The sequence below is a fragment of the Zootoca vivipara genome, chromosome 10 (genome assembly GCF_963506605.1).
Source record: "Zootoca vivipara chromosome 10, rZooViv1.1, whole genome shotgun sequence".
NCBI classification, from domain to species: domain Eukaryota; kingdom Metazoa; phylum Chordata; class Lepidosauria; order Squamata; family Lacertidae; genus Zootoca; species Zootoca vivipara.
Window position 1 is genome coordinate 68,129,052 of NC_083285.1, and position 23,750 is coordinate 68,152,801.

At 47.0% G+C, this 23,750-nt stretch overlaps 1 protein-coding gene across 9 annotated transcripts in view; it reads right to left on the reverse strand.

Moving 5' to 3' along the window:
* Positions 1-23,750, reverse strand: part of NRF1 (nuclear respiratory factor 1) — a 73,757-nt gene that overhangs the window by 49,596 nt on the left and 411 nt on the right. For 3 of the 9 annotated variants that reach the window (XM_060279250.1, XM_060279249.1, XM_060279243.1), the window contains exons 1-2: positions 6,921-23,748; positions 3,550-3,664 (exon numbers count right to left, since the gene is read on the reverse strand). In XM_060279250.1, the coding sequence (XP_060135233.1) occupies positions 3,550-3,664; positions 6,921-7,143 (338 nt within the window). In that variant the 5' untranslated portion in view covers positions 7,144-23,748. Of the gene's footprint in view, positions 1-3,549; positions 3,665-6,920 lie in introns of all 9 variants that reach the window. The other 6 variants (XM_060279244.1, XM_060279246.1, XM_060279247.1 and 3 more) reach the window with 6 other exon arrangements.

The following is a 23,750-nucleotide window of genomic DNA, read 5'->3' on the forward strand; positions in this document are numbered from 1 at the left end:
AGGAGAGCTATGATTTGGCTAAAATTAGCAGGAGTTGGGGGGTGCGGATTATGGATTTCATTAAGGCTCCCCTGCTTCTCCTTCAGTCGAACCTTTCACTTCCATTGCATCAGTTGTACCGATTTTTCTGCCTCCTGTGACTGACTTTTCCTCTTAGCAATGTCAGCATTCACAAACATTTTGCATATAGAATCATAAGAGTTGGAACCTGAGGATCATCTTGTCCATCCCCCTGCAATGCAGGAATAGGCAGCTGTCCCTTATGGGAATTGAACCTGCAACCTTGGGGTTATCAGCACCACGCTCTAACCCAGGCACCCCCAAACTTCGGCCCTCCAGATGTTTTGGACTACAATTCCCATCTTCCCCGACCACTGGCCCTGTTAGCTAGGGATCATGGGAGTTGTAGGCCAAAACATCTGGAGGGCCGCAGTTTGGGGATGCCTGCTCTAACCCATCATAGCAAGCCAATCCACGGGGTGGGAGCTCTCAATCACGGAACAGCCAGTTTTTAGGCTGTGTTCACTGGAATTGCAAATCTGTGTCACTCCTCTAGATCTGAATTGTTATTTTGAGCAAGGTTCCCCCCCCCCCGAGCCGTCCAGCCCTGTCAAAAGAACAAAGTTCTGTGACCTGTTGTCTGATGCAGCTAAGAGCAGATTGGAAGAAAACTTTTTAAAATGGTGGTGGTGGTGGTGGGGAGGCACATTCAAATTGTGCCCGAAAACTTTTATGCATGCTCCACGAGGGAGGAAAGAAGCCCTGGGACTGCAAACCTGCTGGAATAATTCCGCTGGCACCAAGCCACATTGAGCAAGACTCGGCAACACATTGCAACAGCAGGCCGAGGGAAATGAACCTGCTCAGCTGAACGTTGCATCAGAGTGCCCCTAGAGGAAGAGAGCTTTTCTCGGGAACAGAAGCATTCTCAACTAGCAGCTAACTTCTTTTTTCTTCGAGATGCTGCAAGGCACATTCCTAGAGAGGCCGTCAATTGCATCATCCCACAGACCCGAGAGTGACTGGGGTCACCCACCACCTTGCGACTTCCAGCACCGGAAAACGGGTCAACGTGTAACTATCAAGGGGGAGCGCAACCATTGCAGCATTCACAACGGTTTAAACATTTCAGGTGCACACAATTCCCACTAAGTTTCATGCCAAGGCTTTTCTGGCTGTGCTCATTTGGGTAAGCGGGGGGACTCTTTGGCAGTGGTTTTACCCAAAGCCATTTTCAGGAAAGAGGCAGGAGAAGAAAGATCTTACAGATCAAGCTTTTCTCCTGGGCCCCAATTTGGAAAGTTCTGGCTGCGTGGCACGCTCTGCAGCATCCCTGAAGGCAATCTCAAGGATATGCACAGGCGAGGCTGAGAGGAGGACACCAGAGGCGCTAAGAGCAAAACAATCCGGCCTCCTCTTTTGTGAAGGCCCGACTCTGCAATCCCATTTTGCATGCACTTCCAGACAGGCTTTTTGAGAACAGACCTACGCAGGGGCAGAGGAAGGGGGTGCGGTAGGGGCGGTTCGCCCCAGGTGTCACCACGGAGGGGGGTGACAAAATGACGGGCAGCACCCACTACGGGGCCTGCAGCGTACCCGAGCCATGCGTCTCTTCTGGGAGAGACACGGTGGGTTGAGCACGCGCAGGCTCTGCGCTGCCCAAACGCTCCACCCGCTGCCTCCCCACCCCCCAACTGTAGGGCAGCTGAATGGGAGGAGGCAGGAAGACTCCGGAGGCCCTGTGGTGAGCCCCGCGCCTATGGGTGCGCCGCCCCAGGCAGCCCAGCGGCTTCCTCTGCCACTGGGCTTATGGCACATGAGCAGATAGATATCAGGAAATAAAATGCTAAAGTCAACATGGGGTGAACGAAGGAAGTCACAGTGGCTCAGTTTGCACATAACACAATAATAATAATAATAATAATAATAATAATAATAATAATAATAATTTATTATTTATACCCCGCCATCTGGCTGGGTTTCCCCAGCCACTCTGGGCAGCTTCCAACAGAAACATTAAAATACACTAATTTCTTAAACATTAAAAGCCTCCCTAAACAGGGCTGCCTTCAGATGTCTTCTAAAAATCTGGTAGCTGTTTTTCTCTTTGACATCTGATGGGAGGGCGTTCCACAGGGCAGGCGCCACCACCGAGAAGGCCCTCTGCCTGGTTCCCTGCAACTTGGCTTCTCGCAATGAGGAAACCGCCAGAAGGCCCTCGGAGCTGGACCTCAGTGTCCGGGCAGAACAATGGGGGTGGAGACACTTCTTCAGGTATACTGGACCGAGGCCATTTAGGGCTTTAAAGGTCAGCACCAACACTTTGAACTGTGCTCGGAAACGTACTGGGAGCCAATGTAGATCTTTCCAGACCGGTGTTATGTGGTTTCGGCGGCCGCTCCCAGTCACCACTCTAGCTGCCGCATTCTGGATTAGCCAATTCAAGGCTTATCACGAATGTGGAGACTCCCAGAGAGGAAATGGAGGCTGCTTTACTCGTCCTCTGGTCCTGCTGCTGGCGATGTGCTCCTCTGAGTTATGCCATGGTTTGGATGAGCATGTTGCACACGAGCCCAGGCTTGTGCTTTGTCTGCTACAGACAAGTGGCAAGTCATGGAACAAACCTTGGCTACAGCATGTGGTTTACCTGGAGATGACTACTCTAGGGAACCTGTGCCCCCCTCAGATGTTCAACAACCCCAGCTGCCCTCAGACCCCACTCCTAGCATAGCCAATGGTCAGGGGAGTGGGTGGGAATTATAGTCCAGCAAAATCTGGAAAGACACAGGTTCCCCATCCATGCCTCTATACCGTAGGTATGGGGAAGAAGGACGTACGATGGGTCATTCATTCATCGATCTGGCTCAGATGGTGACCCTGGAGGTTCCAGGACTTTATCCTGCTGGTGGAGGCGGGAGGAAGGGAGAAATCACACCTTTCGTCATGAAACTTGGAGAGTCAAAGATGGCTGTTGGAGCATCGGGCACTATGGGGGCTCAGACCACAGGCCACTGATTCCCAACTCTCTACACTGCTGGAATCGCAGGTAGGTGGAGGGAAGTGCAAGGATACTTCCAAGCCTAAATTCTCCTGGTCCTGGGAAACAGGACTTCAGAGAACCGATACCATGCTTCTACCTGCTGCAAGGCTCACTCAAGCCTGGACAAACTGCTATTGAAGGAAACCACGAGACTCTTCCGCTGTATACTGAGGCTATTTGTCCCTGGCTGCTTGCCATCCTTTTAAGTCATGAGGAGTTGGATCTTGTCAAGCGCTTGACCCTGAGCACCCGATATACACAAAAGAGGTCTCTTCAAGACAGCACATAGCGAAGCTATGGGATTCACTCCCGCAAGGGGGCAATGATGACCACTGACTTGGACTACCTAGGGCTGCTTTGCTCACTTGGGTAGAGCGTGAGAATCTTCTCTTGGGTAGCAGGGCCGACAAAGACCCCTCCCTGCCCCCAAACCTTGGAGAGCTACTCCCAGTTGGAGGAGACAATCCTGGGCCAGTGTAAGGCAGCTTTCTGCGTTCAGGCGCTCTTACCGTAACAAACGCGTCTGCTGCCTCTTGCGGATTGATGGGTTGGACTCAAAGACGTGAGGGCGTTTCCTTTTCTTGCCCGTTGCTACAGCAGCGGCAGCTGCCATTCCCACAGGGCCTGCGAACGAGAGATGGGTTTTGAATATACGGTGGGCCATTATTTATTAATTAAATGATGATGATGATGATGTATTTGTTGGTATTTAATGTTGGCTGCAACTTTAAGAACTGTAACTTTATGAATGTGTGATTGAGCTTGCTTTTCCCTCTTCCCTTCCACTCATACCTACCAAGTTGCTGTCAGAGAAATAAGGGACCGGGCTGGAAATAGCAGACCGGAAGTAGCGCTGCTGCCATTTTGGAACTGGGCGGAGCATGCTCAGAAGTGACTTTTGATGCTGCTTTGCTCAGTTCCAAAATGGCCGCCGTGCCAGAAGTCGCACTGCAGCCATTTTGGAACTGGGCAGAGCAGCATCAAAAGTCGCTTCTGAGCATTCTCCGCCCAGTTCCAAAATGGCCGCCGCGCCAGAATAAACCGGGGGGAAACAAAAAAAATCCGTTTTTTCAGCTAGGAACAGCTGGAAAAACGTGGATTTCCCGGGGAAAACGGGAGACTTGGCAGCTATGCTTCCACTCCTTTTTCCTCATGTGTCATGTTCTTTTAGGTTGTGATTGTGAAGGTGGGGACTGTCTTATAACTAATTTCCGTAAGCCACTCTGAGAACCCTTTTGGCTAAAAAGTGGAGTATAAATTCTGCAAATAAACAAACAGCACCATTAGACTGATACAACTACCCTTCTGGGTATAATAATTCAACAGCAAATATTTCATGCAGTACGGTATCTTTCTCCATGCATATGTCCCCAAAATCACCCTACAGGTTATTATTAGTTGTAAACAGGGTTGGATTTAGAACCCTAACTTGAAGTTGGAAGCCTGACATGGAGATATCTGATTAGAAAGAAACATTGTCAGTTGCAATTGCTGTACTGCCCTCTGCTGGTCGCAGCTTCATACTAGAAATCTGGCTTGAGGACGTGTGTAAAATGTCCCCAAAAATGCAGATGGGGGGGGGAGGAGAAGGGTTCCCCTTCCCGGGACTGGTTTTTAAAGACAAGATTCCAGCGCAGTTCTGACAGCAAGCTACGGACCAGTCAAATCACGAAAGAGTGCGTGCCAGCATTAGTCCTTTGCTCACATGTACGATTGTTTTGAAATAAATTGCATTGCTCCTTCTTCTTAATCCCTCACTAATCAGAGCTTTTGAAGGGAGGGGTGAAGAGATCATTTTGCTCAGTTTAACATGGTGTTTATTCTATATACTAAGAGAGAATTTGCCCTCTAGATGTAGATCCTCGTGTAGCCAAAAGGCACCATTGTCGCCACATGCAAGAGGCATAAGCAGGCTTGGGACAAACCCCCAGATTTGCAGGGAATCTTTCGGGGGGAAACAGCCTACAAGGACTGAGCGAGCTCAGCAGGCATGGAATGCTGACCAACACCTGGGGGGCAGCAAAGTCTACTGTGTGTAAGGTTGCAACACCAGGAAAAGGTTCAGAAAAGCCCCCCCCCCAAATGATCAGGAGTGGGTGGGGGTAGAGTGATTCACACATGAAGGGCCGTTGCACCATTTGGGGCTTTTCAGTTTAAAGAAAAAGGAGAGCAAGAGGTGACACGATGCAAATTTTTAAAATGACACATGGCAGAGACAAAGTGGATCGAGACGTTTTTCTTCCTCTCTCACAGCATTGGGACTCACGGACATGCAATGAAGCCAGATGTTGGAAGATTCAGGACAGATCTTCACACAGAACATGGTTAAAATGTGGAACTCCCTTCTGCAGGAGGCAGTGATGGCCAGGAACGTGGGTGGTTTTAAAACAGGATCAGACAAATTCACGGAGGAGAAGGAGAGGGCTATCAATGGATAGAACAGGATGCTGGACCAGATGGACCATTGGCCTGATCCAGCAGGCTCTTCGTATGTCTTATGAAAACTGGGGAGAAGGAATGGATTACAGTGGTACCTTAGTACTCGAACGGCTTGGCTCCTGAACAAATTGGCTCCCGAACGCCCCAAACCCAGAAGTGTTCCTATCTGCGAACGTTTTTCGGAAGACAAACGTCCGACGCAGCCAATCGGAAGCCGTGCCTTGGTTTTCGAACACTTTCGGGAGTCAAACAGACTCCAGGAACGGATTAAGTTTGAGAACCAAGGTACCACTGTATCTGTCACAAGCCCAGAGTCCAGCCGTGAACAGGACACTGAGTTGGTGCTACCAGAAAAGGAGGCAGCCTGGGTTCCTGGCTCTGAGCCTGATGTTGATGATCAGGGGTCACTGGCAAGGAGGGGCTAGTAGAACCAGGACCCTTGTAGACACCTTCTCCTGTGTCCCAGTAGTCCAACGGTGCTGAAAGCCAGGAGAAAAGTCTGTCTTCACGTCAGAGGGCTGGCCCTCCAAGTGGCTTTAATTCTCCATAAAGATGTGAAGCCCAGAAGGGGTGGGCTGCAGATAGAAGCTCAAAGGGGTTGTTAGCTCCCTGCCCCTTATAGGAGCAAGGTGGACACTTGGAGCTATCTGTGGTGCTGCAACAACCAACCTGCCTTGTCTGCCTCCTTGCCTTGTGAGCTCCACCACGAGACCAAAGCAGGGAAGTATCCCTGGGATACTTCATGGCTGGTTGGTTGGAACCTTGAAGTAAAAAGCCCTGCAACACTTCCGAGAGGAAGCGGCTTCTCACCAACAGCCACTTACTTAAAATAGCTAGATGCACTTAAACTGCCCAAACCATTCGGTTGACCCTTGTGAAAAATCAACCCCAATAGAAAAAGCCCTTCCCTTTTGCACGTCTCTTCCACCAGGTACCAGAAGTGAAGATCGCACTCAGGGATACATAAATAGATTGCGGGTGGTCATCGGAACATAATCCATCCATTGAAAAGTGTACAGGGAAGAGTATTTTCTAAGGGTACAGCGCTCTTTGCGAATCAATGTTTTTTTGCTTTTCATGCGTGTTACATGCCTAAGGGACTGGAAGAAGCCTCTGTGGCTGGCGAGTGAATCCCACTGAAGTCTTCTCAGAGTTTGGAGAATTTACATCCTGAAATATTAACATGGCCACATCCTTTGACCTGGAAAGGGGCCCAAGGAAATGATTCGGTGCTCAGTACGAGTATTTTCTGCCACCAAAATAAATAAAAAAGCACCTGTGGGTATCCATTCTAACATTTGTGGATTCCCCTAAGAATTTTGGACCACCTGTGGCCAACTCTGCGCAGCCTGGTTAAGTCTTGATGCGAAAGAAAGGAAGAAATGCTATGCCCCTTTAGGGTGCAAGTGGGGGGAAACAGGAAAAGGCACCAGCAATGTACCTGCAGCGGCCAGGTGGGCGGTCACCTCATCAGCAGCCGTGGAGTTGAGAATGTCCGAGTCATCGTAGGAGGTGTCCTCGGGGGAAGAGGGCGAGTCTTCGTCCGCGCTGAGCATGCTGTGCTCCGTGTACGTGGCCACGTGGACCTGCTGCACCTGTTGGGCCACCGCGTGGGCCTCGATGGTGGCCATGTGGTCCGCCTGCGTCACCGTGTGTTCCTCCATCGGTAGCTACTGCTAGAGGAAAGGAGGTACAGGAGGGGAGAGAAATCAGGCGGAGGAGGAAAACTTGAAGTCGGAAACACCCACGCCTGACACTGGTCTCAAAGATCAGAACTTAGAACAGGAAGAGATCTTGAAGAGGTGGAATCACAGGTGGGAAGAGCAACTGGTGTGCCCAGAACCTCCTTGTGGGAGCCCCATGGGCATCTGGTTGGCCACTGTAAGTACGGGGCTGGGTGGGGCCTTTGGTCTGATCCAGAAGTCAGGCTTTTCTTATGTTCTTATGACTGCTGAACTTGCATTGCAACCTGACTGGCTAGTGACAAAAAATGCAGGCTGACGCGTCTCAGGAGTCACTTACGACAGCTTCGAGCGTGGCCCCTGATGTGACTGTCTCCCTCCCCCTAGATTCAGGTAGGTAGCCGTGTTGGTCTGACGCAGTAGATAAAAGCATAAAAAATTTAAAATCGTCCAGTAGCACCTTAGAGACCAACTAAGTTTGTTCTTGGTATGAGCTTTTGTGTGCATGAAGCTTTTGTATGAGCTTTTGTGTGCATGAAGAAGCTACTGGACAATTTTTTATTTTTAAAAATATATTCCCTCCCCCTATTCATAGAATCATAGAATTGTAGAGTTGGAAGGGACCCCAGGGGTCATCTACTCCAACCCCCTGCAATGCAGGAATCTTAACTAAAGCATCCATGACAGAGGGCCATCCAACCTCTGCTTAAAAACCTCCAAGGAAGGAGAGTCCACAATCGCCCGAAGGAGACTGTCAAACAGCTCTTACTGTCAGAAAGTTTTTCCTGATGTTTAGTGGGAGTCCCCTTTCTTGTAACTTGAAGCCAAGGGTTTGAGTGCTACTCTCCAGAGCACTCAGTGCTCTCTGGTCTAAATGCAGTCTGGAGGCGCCTGCAATGTCCACCACACCTCTCTCCAAATGGTCACTTCTTGCATTTCCACATGTCATCATCTGTCAACTTCTACCAACATCCCTCCTAACGGAAGTGGAAGCCTCTTGGTTCAGGCTATCCTTGCCCACAAACTTGATCTCTGCCACCTTCTGAGCAGGTGCCCCCCTTGACAGTTCTTCTCTGGAATCAAGAGCACAGCTTAGCAGCCTCCAGTTATACTGCCACAACCTTCAGCCAAATGCTCATCCGACAAGCGGCAATTCTCAGGCTGTTATGCATTATTATTATTATTTATTGAATTTATATGCCGCCGCCGCGCCTTATACCCGGAGGTCTCAGGGGAGTTCACAGAAAAGATCAACATAAAAACCACATCAATGCATCAATGGAAGCAGTCTTTGGGGAATAAATAGAGCAGCATAGGGAAGAGGCTTGGAACATTAGATCATGGGGTTCTTAATCTCAGGCTCATGGGTTTGAGTTCAACATTGGGCAAAAGTTTCCTGCTTTGCAGGCAGTTGGACTAGATAACTTTTGTGGTCCTTTCCAACTCATAATGATTCCACGATTAACTTGAAAACTTTAATTTAAGGGGTGCTACTGAATTGTTTGGAGGATGCCTGCCACAGTGAGCAGAGCAGAACTCTTTGGTCACTCTCCATAGCTAGACAAACCAGTCCAATCCCATATCCTTGCCTCGGTTATTGCCCAATTCACTGTGTTATCATGTCGTGCAAAATCTAGAGAGTTTGGCTTTCGGAGAGGCACACCCATCTATTCTACCAAGAGGGCCTTCTCGGTAGTGGCACCCACCCTGTGGAATGCCCTCCCACCAGAGGTCAAAGAGAACAACTACCAGACCTTTAGAAGGCATCTCAAGGCAGCCCTGTTTAGGGAAGCTTTTAATGTTTGATGGATTTCTGTATTTTAATATTTGGTTGGAAGCCGCCCAGAGTGGCTGGGGGAACCCAGCCAGATGGGCGGGGTATAAATAATAAATTATTATTATTATTATTATTATTATTATTATTATTATTATTATTATTATTTCCACACCACAGAGTGAACTGTATGGCTCCACAGAGGCCTTCAAGAGTCCTCCATACAAGCCACCTCCAGCCTCCCTGGATTGAGCATTCATGTGCACAAGCACAGCACCTGTGGAGTCTGAGGCCTCCACAGCAGTCATCTGCTTCCCCCACCTAAGCGATGAAAAATGCTGTAAAAGGGTTTGAAGCCCGCAGGGCTTGGAACACTCCCCCCGCCCCTCCGCCAGCAGTAGAGCTCTTGAGGAATTAAGGATATGGTACCCGCATTTCAGAACAACCCAAATTCTGTTTGCATGTCTGGGTAAACAAATGGAGTTGCATCCAGACACTGAGCCTGGGGAGTTCTACTTGAACAAAGGGACTTCCCTTTCCTCTCCATGGGCACCCTCAAAATCTGCTCCAGGAAGTCCTCCAGCCTTCTGGAGAAGATGTTGGGAAGGAGGGCTGCAGGGGAGAGGAGAGGGGAGAGTTCTGTTGCACAAACGGATGTCTGCCATCAGCATCAGATGGAACCCACAGGTTTGGTCAAAGTTTTTTCTGGACCACACCAGAGGATGGCCCCATCCATCTCTCATATTGTCCACCCGACGTTAGGTTCTCAAGCATTTTAAGCTATGCGCACAGCTCAATGAACACAAAAGCTGTATTTTCGCATTATGTTTTCACTGAATTTTATCACAGTTCAAGAACAGGTAATTTTTAGCACCTGCATTTTTCTACCCACACAGCCTTGTAACATAAGCTTACAGTTATGTAACCCCATCAGTAATCTTACCAAAATTGCTGGTACTAAAGGCTAATTAGCCTTTGTTATTACAAAGAAAATGGATTGTTAGCTTTTAGCGTTCCGATTCTTTTTATACAGTGCAACTGCAGTGTTTTGTGTGTGTTTTATTATTTTTATTATTTAAAAAAAACTTGGCAAAGAAGCATCTTAGAAAATGGACACGAAACCAAGACAAAGGATACGAAGGCCAATTTCCCATTCCACCCCCACATCCGCTCTCCATTCTGAAGTATTCTTAGAAATCTCACTCTTTATGGTTGCTTTCTGTTGCTAGGGATCATTAGGAAAGGGACTGAAAATAAAAACTGTCAGTATTATATTGCCATAATACAAACCTATCGGGCAACTGCAGTTGGAATATCGTGTATAGTTCTAATAGCCACAACTTAAAAAGGATATTGCAGTGCTGTAGGTTCAGAAAAGGAAGGGTGGACATGATAGAAATTCATAAAAATTGTGCTATTGCATAGAGAATGCAGAGACGTCTTTCTCCCTCTCTCGTAAGACTAAAACTTGTGGACATCCAACAAAGCTAAGTGTTAGAAGATTCAGGACAGAAAAAAAGAAGGCATTTCTTCACACTGCACATAGTTGAACTATGGAACTCCCTCCTACAAGAGGCAGTCATGACCACAGACTTGGGACAGTTTTAAAAGAGGATTAGACAAATCAATAGAGGAGATGGCTCCACTGGCTACTAGCTATAAAGGCTCTGCTCTGCTTCCACAGTTGGGAGGCGGCAAAGCTTCCGAATATCGGCTGCAAGAAATCACAGGAGGGGAAGAGTTGCTCTTGTGCTCGAATCCTGCTTGTGGATTTTCGACAGGCATCTGGTTGGCCACTGTGAGAACAGGATTCTGGGCATGACTGACCACTGGCCTGATCCAGCAGGCTTTTCTTACGTTCTTACATTAATGAAGCGATGGAAGGAACGGGGATGTCCTCTGCATGCAATTATTAGTTCAGACCTCTGGCAAGACTGATCTTCCTTCTCCTGGCACTATTGGGGTGGGTGTTAGAGAAATCGAGGTGGTCCACTTGGCTCTGGCCTAACTCACTGCCAGCATTCAGCCCCCAACAGATTGCCCCTGAAGGATCACGCCTGGTTTGTACATCTGATGAGCCACACTGCCTCTTTTATAACGGTGAATAAGCAGGGCACAACCTAGTGCTTTAAGGTACATTAGCGAGCTTCACACCACATGTATAACATGAAACCTGACTGCTTGGGAAAGGAAACGCATGAATACTGAATGAGACCTTCATCCTGTTCTTTAGGATTTTAAGTTACAGTGCAGTTTTAACTTCGGGTTTTAGATTACGCCCCTGAAGAGGGGTTGCTCCGAAGTCTGAAAGAGGAGCCGTTCCTTGCCCTCCCATTCACTGTGCTGATAACACTGCATTGCAAGGGATCAGGGTAAATGACCCCACTGGGTCCCTTCTAAGGTTCTTGATTCTATGAATGGGCTCTTGGAATGAAGCCGGAGCTGTTTTAGAGGAGGCCTGCTCCACCTGCCAGTCCCCCGGAAACTGTCTCCTGAAAGTGAGCGTCACACAAGGCACAGAAGGTTGCATGGAGCAACTGCAAACAAAGCCTGAAGATTTTCTCAGCAGCAGCGTACATACTGTACTATTTACTTTCTGTTCTGCCATGTCCAGCCATGCCAACTTCCATACCAAGAGACGACAACCACAAAACCACAAGCAGCGTTGTGGGGCAACTGGGGCGCACATGGGAGAGTACCTGTTGGCTTTTCAGATAGGATAAGGGAAGCAGCATCTTTGCTTGCAGAGAACCAGTAGCGGTATAGTGGTTAGGGTGTCAGACTAGGACCCTGAAGACCAGGGTCAAATCCCCACGGAGCCATGAAGCTCACCAGGGGACCTTGAGGGCCATTCACTGCCTCTCAGCCCAATGTACATTATAGGGTTGTTGCAAGGATGAAACGCAGTGTTGGAAATTCAGCTATATAAGCTCGGCGCCGAATGGCTCCTTAAACCAGGGTTGCAGTCGCGAAAAAGGAATGCCTAGTTGCCAGTATGACTTTTGGCTCCTATAATTCATTCTGATTGAGCAGATAACATATCATGGATAGAATTCTACGGGATTACCTATTGTGAGGGGGAAACAGTACAGAGAGCCCCCTCCCATCTTGAGGAGCAGCTCTTCCACCAGCAGCGGAGCCAGCGGGGAGGGGGAAGAGTCCAGTGGGGAAGGAGGAAGTAGGAGACAGGGCTCTGGCAGGATAGCAGAGCCTCTACTGCACGTGAGAGAGGAAGAGAGAGCGGGGGGAAAGGGGGGAGAAGGAAAACATGGAAAGGAGACCCCTTTCCCCTCCGGTTCCGGAATTACGCAGGAGGAAACGTGGAAGGAGATTTGGGGTGCCCAGACTCTTATGTTGGAAGAAAACGCGGGAAGCGCCATTACAGGGTTCTGGGTCAGACTGAGAACATGTACCCTGTACAGCTCTAGCACTGTAAATAGCCTGCACACAATAAAAGCATGAAAAGGCAACCGTCTGGAGAGTCGTTACTCTAGAGTAGTCGCAACGCATCCTCTGTGACACCTATGTTTCAGGAGACAGGACCTAAAGCCCATCAAAACTGTTTGAACTGAAGCACTACACCAATAGAATCTAACTATTTCGTTCCGTTCTATGGGGAAAGACATAGTGACATGCTGCAGAGAAGCCTTCCAGATGTTTTGGACTACAGCTCCCATCAGCCCCGGCCAGTAGTCGTGAAGCCTGCTTTCCGGAGTGAGGCCAAAATGGCATATATGTGCATATTACCCGATGAAGGAACAAGGTGTGGCTGTTAAGTTTTTATCTTGAAAGTGTGGCCCAGAGAAAAAAGGTTGGGAACCACTGCTCTAGCCTGTTTCTTCATGGTTGGTTTGGCCCAACATTGCTTGTGTCAAAATAACTGGTACTGGAAACCAAACGGCTCCTTCTCCATACTTGCAGATCAGGAACTTGTTGCTGCTATTATTGCGAAATAATCTCTGCAAGCGAGTTGGGTGGGCCAGTGTTGTTTTCTTAGGAAGCAACGCCTGCTAGCCAGCAGCTGTACTGAAGGAGTCGCTTTCTCTAGCCATGCCTCCCTTTAGCTTGTCCCTAGGACACCTGCCCCAGGTTGCCAGAGCCCGGTTCAGCATGTGTGTACCAGTGCAGAACTGTCTAACAGCCTTCCCCAAACTAGTTCCCTCCAGATGTTTTGGACATGCTAGCTGGGGCTGATGGGAGTTGTAGTCAAAAACATCTGGAGGGGAAGAAATGGTCTAGCACTCCTGTACAGATACATTTACACTATGCGCAGAATTTGTTTCTTCAAGTGCTGGATGATTTATTGTGTCTGTAAGTTTTGGGGTGGGGGCTCCTGTTCACAACTGACAGGAAGTGAGGAAAAGTGTTGAGAACATGTTCAGGGCATTCTTCATTGCACCATGCCTTCTTCTGACTAGAAGCAGCACCAATTTTTTCTTTACCAAAAAGCAGGAAGAGGTTCCAGGCGTTATCAAGAATTTTGTTTAACCAGTCAAGAACTCTCTGAATTGCACCTGTCCAAGAATTTGGGGCTGTCTTTAAAATGTGTCCTTGCATTGCAGTGAACTATCTGTTCTTTAATGCTTTTTAAAGAAAAGGCTAACTCTTCAAACCAAATTAACAAAGGCATTGGGGAATTAACAGATGCTCGGAAACCAAGCACTTCAGAAGAGCGAGAATTGCGCAACCTTGCCAAAAATTGCAGGTGAGGAACTTCAAGCCCCAGGCCTCTCTGCCTGGGTTCATGGGAATCTCCCCAGGCAGACCACCCCTTCCTCAGCCGTATCTCCTCTCCTTGGGGCACACATCTCACCAGCCCTACTTCATACCCTCCTTGAGTGATTTGCCTAGTTGGAATGTTTCCTTGAAATCTGAAAATGCCTCTTGGCTGCCAGGATTTAGAATAGAGAGCGGTCTGGGTGGGTGTAGAAAGAGGCCTACTATATAAAGGCAAAATTCATTCATTGCTCCGCCTACTTTTGCCTCTGGCCCCACACCACTGTGGCATGTGGCTCCTGGACGTTTGCGTGAAAAAGGTTCCCTACTCCTGCCGTAAATGTTACCAAAGCTACTTATAATTGGTCCTATGCCAACATGCTACCCGCAGACCAAAACACTACAGCAAAGTGCCTCTTAACCTCCACCCTTAATGGGGGCAAATTGGTCTCCCAGAGTGCCATTTCCCAAACCCCTAGAAATACAGCATGGTCAGTTTCACCTAAGAAGTTACACTTTACTAGTTAAACATTTTCACTCAAGACATTTCGCTATGTTGAGTTAAATCTTTATATAAAATTGTACACAACGCACACACAACCGCCGCCCAGAAGGTCTGATAGTTCTCCTCTTCCAGCAGTCAAGATCTGCAGGTTTTGGAAAACAGCAGACTTGAGGCGGTCAATTTGCAGCCAGTATAAACTACAAGCATTATTCTAAGCCCACCCATTACTTGATTCCAAGTCCACCCACTTTGGAAAACAACGATTTCTACCAAAGTCAAGATGGCCCAATATCCTATTTTAACCAAATGTTACTTTTGAGCTGAAGTATTTCTCTCACCTTCATATGTCAGCTATATGAGATGGAAATATTCATAGCCAGTAGCTGATTGGGGGCTGCGGGAAAACAAACAAACCAGCAACCAGGATTGGGGCAATGGTAAAAAGTTAACCACCTTCCCTTCTGTGTGCACTGCCTGCCTAGAGCCTCTCCCCAAAATATCACACCCACAGGACTGACATTTTCAAAGCACAGTCCCTGCTAGCAACATACAGTGGTACCTCTACTTACGAATTTAATGCGTTCCGAACGCACATTTGTAAGTCGAAAAAAATTGTAAGTCGAATCCCATAGGAATGCATTGGGAGAAAAAATTCGTAAGTAGAAGCAACCCTATCTAAAAATTCGTAAGTAGAAAAAATCCTATCTACACCGCATCCAAGATGGCGGACGGAGCTCTGTTCGTAAGTAGAAACATTCGTAAGTAGAGTTATTCGTAAGTAGAGGTAGCACTGTACAGTATTTTAAAAGAAGATAGTCACAGTCTTGAAAAAGAAGAAAAACAGTCTGTCCGGGCTGGTAGCAAAAAGGAGAGGGGAATACAAAGCAGCTCTTTGTTTTAAATAAGTTAACAGCAAAATGGCTGTTGGATTTTGGCATCAGAAAGAATTCTCATTAGCAAGTGCTCTGAGCTGCTTGCCTGAAGACAGGTTTTGATTCAGGGCAGCCATGCAATTTAAAACAATTGTCACTCCGCAAAGAGAAAGGCAGCCATATAATATGTACTTGCATGTACCAGCTGAACAAGCGACAAACACTGAAAGAACGGGGGACTTGGTGAAAGGAGCCCCAACACACCCACCCAGCCATCCTTTATCAGGCACTGATCTCTGACATTGCAAGGAAGAGGTTTCTGTAGGAAGTGGGTCTGATCCCAGGGAAGTGCAGCTGGGAAGGCTAAAAAGAGCCCAACCAAAGGCTCAAGGAAAGAGAAATGCGTTCCATTATTTCCTCCTCCAAAAATAAATAGGAGCAGGTTGTGGTTTATCTTCTTGCTAACATGCTTCCAGAGTAGAGAGGCCAGCACTGATGAGGCCTTGAGATCTGCCTGCTTCTTTCCTATCTGATCTCATCTCTTATAAGGATATCATAGCCAGAACCCAAGAAGGGGGAGATGGAAATTGATGATCCTGAGAGGCGTTGGGCTCAAGCTGTTTGCAGCGGAACACGAGGCAATGACTAACAATCTGTGCACTGAGCTGTACTTTGACATAGTAGTTGTCAGTCACCATTGTCAGAAAGAACTCCTCTATGACATTTTTGATTCTCACACATGTGCACCTGGACACAAGATTTGTTAAGTCTTTCACAGATTTCCTGAATTTGCAGGACAGGGAGCCTGTCTGTCAGTCACAGTGCAAGACAGTAGCACAGCTCTTCCAGATTCATAGCTCGGGGTTATATCCAAAGTAGTGCCAAGTAACCACTCCTCAAGGATTTCCAGTTGTGCAATTCAGTTGTCCTCTCCCTGCCCTCCTCAAATCTGCTCGGGAGGGTTGGTGGGGGGAACCTAGAGCAGATTTAGGGGGTGGGGTGGGGAGAAGTCCTGTTGCAAAAGCATAAATCCTTGCATTGACAGGTGGGTCCTTAGCATTATGTTGGTGACATGACCTTAAGGAGCTGTGACTCTTAAAGGGTTGCAACAATGACTGCTTAAGATGTAAAGTGGGAATGAACTTAGGCTGCAATCGTATGAAATCTCACTTAACTCAGTGGTGACACGTATATTGGTAAAGGCTTTCTGGGAAATGATATATAATGAGTTAAAGAAAATGTTTAAAAATACATTTGTCAAAAAACCAGAAGCCTTTTTATTAGGTATTATAGGTGAAGAGTTCCCAAGAGAAGATAAAAGACTTTTTATGTACGCAACAACGGCAGCGAGAATGCTACTAGCCCAGAGATGGTAGGAAGGAGAACTACCAACAAAAGAATGGCAGATGAAACTAATGGAGTATGCGGAAATCGCAAAACCGACGGGGAAGATCCAAAACCAGGAAGATCAGGTATTTTCTAAAGACGAGAGTAAATGTGTAATTTACTTAAAAGATCACTGTAAACAGGTAAAATCTTTGGCAGGGATGTAAAGACACTTGTAATGTGGAATTTTTAAATGGTAATTATAGTTATATAATAGATAATGGTAAAAGATGCAGTAAATTTAATCTTAAAAATGGAACCCATGGAGGGAGGGAAGGAGGTCTAAGGGTTCGAAAGAACTCTGTATTTTAATATTTGGCATCATTTTGTTTTATATGTATAATTTTTTTCTTCAAAATTTTTTGTGTGTATATATATACCTGTATATAATGTATAAATGTGTACTAACCCTTGAATAGGCACACACACAAGGCTAGCCTGTAGCTCCTTAGCCACATACTGGGGGTGGGGTGAACCCACTCGGAAACTCAACACATCTCTGGAGGATGTCTGTACCCCTTACTCCAAGCTAGACAGGAATGTGGCATCATAGCAAGCAAGTAAAAAGCACACACACTGGACCTGGATGTTACTCAACTAGGAAGCCCAAAACTATGCCTAAAACTCATTAGTGGGGGAAGCATGTGGAATCAGACCAAGTATGTGACAAGCTGTCATGGCCTATGTTAGCAGCGGGACAAAGCTTAGTGGTGGAAGGTCTCATTTTAAAACATCTGTTGGCAAAGCTGGCAAAGATCTCTGCCTAAGACCCTTAAGTGCTGCTGCCACAGTAGACAATACTGGGCTAAATAAACCAGTGGTCAGACTTCATGTGCAAGTTCAGGAATCCATGGCAGACTTGGGGGCCAAAGCAACCCCTGAATTCTGTTCCGTTCACAGATTCTTTTATATGCGCAGCTTGTTGATTTGGGGTTGTTGTGCCCTGTCCTCTGCCAGCTTCATGATATTTGTGATGGTGCAAGCGTGAGAGATTAAAATGCTATGCTGGAACACCACACTCAGGCTTGGGAGACCGGTGGCCACAATGGCACTGGAAACAGGAGAATAGCAAAAGTATTATGGATGGGTAGAGCAATGGTAAGACAAAAGTTAAAAGCAAAAGTATACCCCCTTTAGCTAACATACTGAATGGTGCAGACCATAACAGAAGATGGAAGGAGCCAAAGAGATTAAAAGATTAGATTGGGGAAAGAAATCATCTCCATTTTCTGGAAGCAGGGCCTGCTTATTACAACACTCTCAATGCTATGGAGAAATCACGTAAGCAACCCTTTGATTTCTACACGTTTCTCCCGTACCATTAAGTATTTCTTTCCCCCCAATATAACAGAATTATGAACAATAAATGTAACTGATTTTTCTCCCACCACCGTCCTTATTTGCTATACAGTGGTACCTCTACTTACGAACGTGATCTGTTTTGGGGTGCCATTCACACCCCAAAAAGTCTGTAGAGTGCCGCTACTGCACGATACAGCACTTCTGTGAAGCGCACAGATCACTTCTGTGTGTGCGGCGAAACCTGGAAGTGTACACTTCCGGGTTCGCCACGTTCGCAACCCGAAAATCCGCAACATGAAGCAAACGCAACCAGGTATGACTGTACTACTAGAAGACTCTTGCTTTTATCACAAAACGTTAATTGGAATTCTAGTGTGGGCAGATACTTCCATTAAATTCTGGTTATTTTTCTTAGGCTACATTTCTATTTTCATCCTACTGCCAAGCTCGGAGCATTTCTGAGAAGTGGATTGACCCGAGACTGTGGTCTGGTTCATCTATAACTAAGTCAAGTCAAAACTAAAGTTTAGCAAGAATGAATACGTCTGCAGATATCTGTCAGAGATGAAAAACCGCAGCCACTTCACTCCTCTGCTGTTCCCGATGCTCTACCTGGAGCTAAGCTATAGTTTGGCTTAGTGTTATGTGCAAACACAGGCTTATGGTTTGTCTTCTTCCCAATATCTATGTGCTGTATGAGTGACTTTTGCCTGATCTGAATCTTCCACTATTCAGCTTTACTGGGTCGCTCTGGGTTCTAATAGCATGAAAGGGGGATAAAAACTTTTCTCTAACCACTTTCCCCACACCATGCAGAAATTTATACACCTCTATCATGTCCCATCTTATTCACCTTTTCTCTAAACGAAAAAGGCCCAGTCTTTTCCTATGGAGGGGTTGCTCGCTTCACCCCCCTAATCATGTTGGCTTGCCTTTTTCTGAACCTTGAGTGTTCAGGGGATCTGAATGTGTTTCTCTTGCTCTGGCCCAACACTGTAATAGTCTATAGATCACAGTGGACTCAGCTAGACTAGTAAAGAAAAAGCGGACACAACTAAACGACTAAACCAGTGTTTTTCAACCTTTTTTGGGCAAAGGCACACTTGTTTCATGAAAAAAATCACGAGGCACACCACCATTAGAAAATGTTTAAAAATTTAACTCTGTGCCTATATTGACTATATATAAAGTAATTCTCCCACGGCACACCAGGCAACATCTCGCGGCACACTAGTGTGCCGCGGAACAGTGGTTGAAAAACACTGGACTAAACAACAACAAATGCATTGTATATGCAATGTAACATTGTGCCACCAGATGGAGATGAGGAGTCCTGTTTTTTCTCCATCTGTTTCCTTTGGTGTGTCTAGATCGGGTCAGCAACCTTTTTCAGCCGTGGGCCGGTCCACCGTCCCTCAGACCATGTGGTGGGCCGGACTATATTTTTTTTTGGGGGGGGGAGAACCAATTCCTATGCCCCATAAATAACCCAGAGGTGCATTTTAAATAAAAGCACACATTCTACTCATGTAAAATCACCAGGCAAGCCCCACAAATAACCCAGAGGTGCATTTTAAATAAAAGCACACATTCTACTCATGTAAAAACACGCTGATTCCCGGACTGTCCGTGGGCTAGATTGAGAAGGCGATTGGGCCGCATCAGGTCCATGGGCCTTAGGTTGCCTACCCCTGGTCTAGATCTAGCCTGTATCTCTACTGACACAGCATTCACTTTGTGTGTCAAAAACATTTGCTTTAAGTTATGTAAATTAACTGTTTATGTGTATTGCATGCACACACCTCTTTTCTTCTTGCAGAAATTTTATCTACACGTTTTAGGTGGGGGGGAAAGAACTGAATGATAGCAAGGATATGTGAAAGCACCCTGTGTAGGAGGATCATGTGTGGGGATCAAGGCAGTAAGTAGCAGTGAGACTTGCTTTCAGGCAAAATGCTTACAATCACACTGCATGAGCCAATTTAAAGCAGCGGTTTCACAGTTACTTCCTTGTATGAAATGAGTCTTGTCTGAAGCAAGCCTAAAGAGAAGTAGAAACTGCAGACACAGAAGCTCCACTCCACTTTGAAACATGAATGCACCAAAACAAATGCTGACAATTTCAGGAAAGAAAGAAAAAAGCACAGGGAGAAATTATCCTTCTGGGATAATTTGTGGCGTTTCCTGCTTGGCAGGGGGTTGGACTGGATGGCCCTTGCGCTCTCTTCCAACTCTATGATTCTATAACAGAAGATGAATTTTCCTGGTTCCAGATAACACTTTCTAAGGGTCCTCTGTATATCAAAGAAACCTATTTAAAAACCAGTTTTACTGTCACTGTTTCCCTCTTGAAACTGGGGGCGGGGGGGGGGCTGCAATTCTAACAAGGATAAAAATTCTTTGCACCTTGATGCACTGTACAAAGTTGCAGCTACAAGCGACTGACCCAGCTTCTCTCTTCCGGTGTAGAGGGCTAGTGTTGGTGTCCCTCCCAGTGTCTTATGCCCAATGACAGAAATTAGTCAGGCACCATGTGTGTTTTGCGACTGACACGGGTCCTACAATGACCATGTGGGGATCTCTGGATGCCAGGCTGGTGACTGGGGAAAGCAAAATGTCACTTAGAGAAGGATCTGGAATATTTTCCTTGAAGCTTTAATTTGTTTTATTCTGGATTGTTTTATTTGATGTTTTAAAATGTTGCAAACCACTTTTGAAAGTTGTTCTTTAAAATACAGTATAAAGTAGTATAGAAATGAAATCAATAATATTTGTTTAAAAAAAACTTCATTGGGGGAAAAAGGCACCTAGACATTCCATTGACACCTAAAAGGCACCTAGACATTCCATTGTGGCAACCATAACCCAGGTTTAAGGTGCCACTGGGCAATTAGATTACTGTATATCTCTGAGTTTCTAACACTGCAAGTTATGCCAGACAAAATGCAAATGCATATGCCAGACAAAATGGAACCGAAGTATCATACATATCTAGATTCAGGTAGGTAGCTGCTTTGGTCTGATGCAGTCAAAATAAATAAAATGAATAAATAAAATTTTTGTCCAGTAGCACCTTAGAGAAAATCTGTTTGTTTTGGGCATAAGCTTCCGTGTGCATGCACACTTCTTCAGATACACTGAAACAGAAGTCCTGTACATATCTGCACAAGTCTCTGACCTCCAGGACAACACCAGAAAAATTGGTACACAGAGGTTAACTTTCAAACAAATTGCACTACAGCTTCCGCCGTACACTTCTTACCCAAGTTGTGTTAAATGCACTAAGTTCTATTCAAACCACTCCCACATAACCATAGGTCTGGGGAAGAAGCCATCCCCCCCCCTCTCTTCTCCAGTGCCCTTGCAGCTCTGCACAGTTCAAAGCCTAGCCCGCATTAGATAAAAGGAACTCCACCACACCCAGTTTCTATTGATATGCAAAGGATAGGCAGTCTGCAACTTCCCCTGACAAGCGGCTCCTCTCCTACAGCAACTTTGAGACTTGGCTCATTCCTCCAGACACAGTTTCGGAAGGGGGTTGGTAGACAAAATTTCTACCCCAGGCACATCCAAGTAGATCACTGAACATCAGTGGTAGATCACTGGCTCTCCCCAAAGAAACTCAACAAGTTTGGTTCTCCTAGAAAAAAGCTCAAAACTTTTGCCCTGCACCCCCCCCCCAAAACGGGGCTTTCCTCCTCCCTAAAAAAAGCTCAGCAACTTCACCGCCAGTCTTTAACTCTGTGAGTAGATTGCAGTCTCTTGGAAGTTGGCCACCCCTGTTCTACCTCTTCATACATCACCTGCTTCTGAGACATAGCTAACGTGGAGGTAAAAACCCAACAGCCCCTCCACACATCAAACATCTCCCTAAAAGTCACTGAATTTGGAAAGAACAAGAAAGAAAGAAAGAAAGAAAGAAAGAAAGAAAGAAAGAAAGAAAGAAAGAAAGAAAGAAAGAAAGAAAGAAAGAAAGAAAGAAAGAAAGAAAGAAAGAAGTCTAGGATAGGAATGGAGCACTCCTTTTTGAAAGGCACTTGCAAGACACTAAATGCACAAACTAAAGGCATCTCCAACGCTGTGATCCAGATCCTGAACTGCAGGGTGCTTAAGGCTGTGCTGGTCCCTGGACATATTGAAAGAACCAGTGAGAGATCTGCCTTTTCCTCCAGTGCCTGGGTCCTAATATGGAAGGGAACTGGGCAACAATCTTGGCCCTCACTGGTAGAGATGGGGAAGCTGTGTCCCTCTAGATTTTGGCCCTCCAACTCCCAGCCAGCATGGTCAATAGGTCAGGGATGATAGGAGTTGTAGTCCAACAACTGGAGGGCCACAAGTTCTGCCTCCTCCACCCTGCTTTTTGGGGAAGCTACAGCAGCAAGTTGAGCAATGACAGTTTCGCTAGAGCAGGCTCTGCTTCCTTAGCACAGCCAATGAGCCATGAGCTTTCCTGGCATTCCCTACCAGAGCTGCAAAGACTTCCAAGCCTTAATCCACCCATTTCCAGGAACGAGAGCTGTCTAAGGAATCCATCTCCTCCCTGTCTAAGAATACAGACTGGCTCTCTTGCAAGGATCCTCACCCTGGACAGAGCACCCTGCATTTCTTCAGGCAAACAGGGACTCCTCCTTCCATGCCAACCAGTCAAGGGGTAAACGGTGCGCGCACACACACACACACACACACTGAGGGACAGATAAAGACTGCGGGAATAGATCAGGCACCTGCACTATGGTCCCCTGCTACACTGTCCAAAGGGATTGGGGTGGGCGCATTTAAACATTAAAAAGATGCAAGTCTGCATATAACCAGAACCCAGGAGAAATATATTTATTTAACAGAATTTATACACCGTTCAATTGTCAAAATCTCAGTTGTGTACATAGTACACATTATTTTTCTTACAGAGCATGCAAGGGCCCATCCTTCTCAATGACTGGGGGATCAAGGGGGGGAATCAGCTTGAGACAGAAGTTTGCACTTCTGTTAGGAATCCCAACAATAGAGATTAGGCTGGGCTCCTATGCCCCCCCCCCCGCCACCACAAAAAACACCTGGTGACTGCCTCCCTTCTTATCAATAGATTAAATGTATTTATTTAGGATAGGTTTGCCCCACCTTTCAACTTTAAAATTCCTATTTGTGCAAGAAGACAGAAAATCTTTTTTTTTAAGTCTCTGGCCTCCAATAAAGAAAAGAAGAAGGGGTGGGGGCAGACAAATTCTTCAAAGTTACTGCTTTCCACCCACTACCTTATGCACCCTATTCCTCAAAATGGGGAGGTGGACAAAAGAAGGGGGGGTCCCTATTTAAGGGGGGAAGAGACAGTAGGGGGAGGCTGTTCTTGGCTGCTTTGAATTATCCTTTTGAATTTCATCAGGAGGCCGCCTCATCTCCACGTCCAAAATCAAGGAGGATTTGGAAAGAAAGCCGGGGGGTGGGGAATCGTTTGAAGAAAAATAGGGGAAGACCCCCATCTTGACACTGCCCTGTGTTTGTGTGAGGAGAGGGATTTCCCAAAAAAGGCGCGCGCGTCCCTTTTCCTCCCGCGCCCCCAAGATAATAACGATTAAGGGGGAAAAGGGGAATATAAAGTAGCCGTACAAATCCACTCCTAGGAGTCGCGGCCTACCGCGACAGGAGGGCGGGAAATAAAATAAGTGCAATTAATAATAACAACAACAAAAACAACAGAGCCCCCCCCCTCGTTAGGGTCTCTTCTTCCTCTCCCCCCCTCAAAAAGAGGGTCAAAATGCCCCCCCGAAATTTTTAAGGGATTTCCCCCCCCCTCACGGCCGGCCTAAGTCTCCCTCCCTCCCCTCGGAGGCTCCTCGGGGCCTAGTCAGGCCTTGGCCCGCGGGGGCAGAGGGGGCGGCCCCCGGGGGGGGTGTTCGCGAGGGGGGGCGGCGGGTCGGAGCGCGCGCGCGCGGCGGGGCCTGCCGGTCGGCGGGGGCGGCTTCTCCTTCTTTCTCCTTCTTCGGAGGAGGAGGAGGAGGCGGAGGGCGAGGAGGTGCGGGGCCCCCGCGTTGCTGCG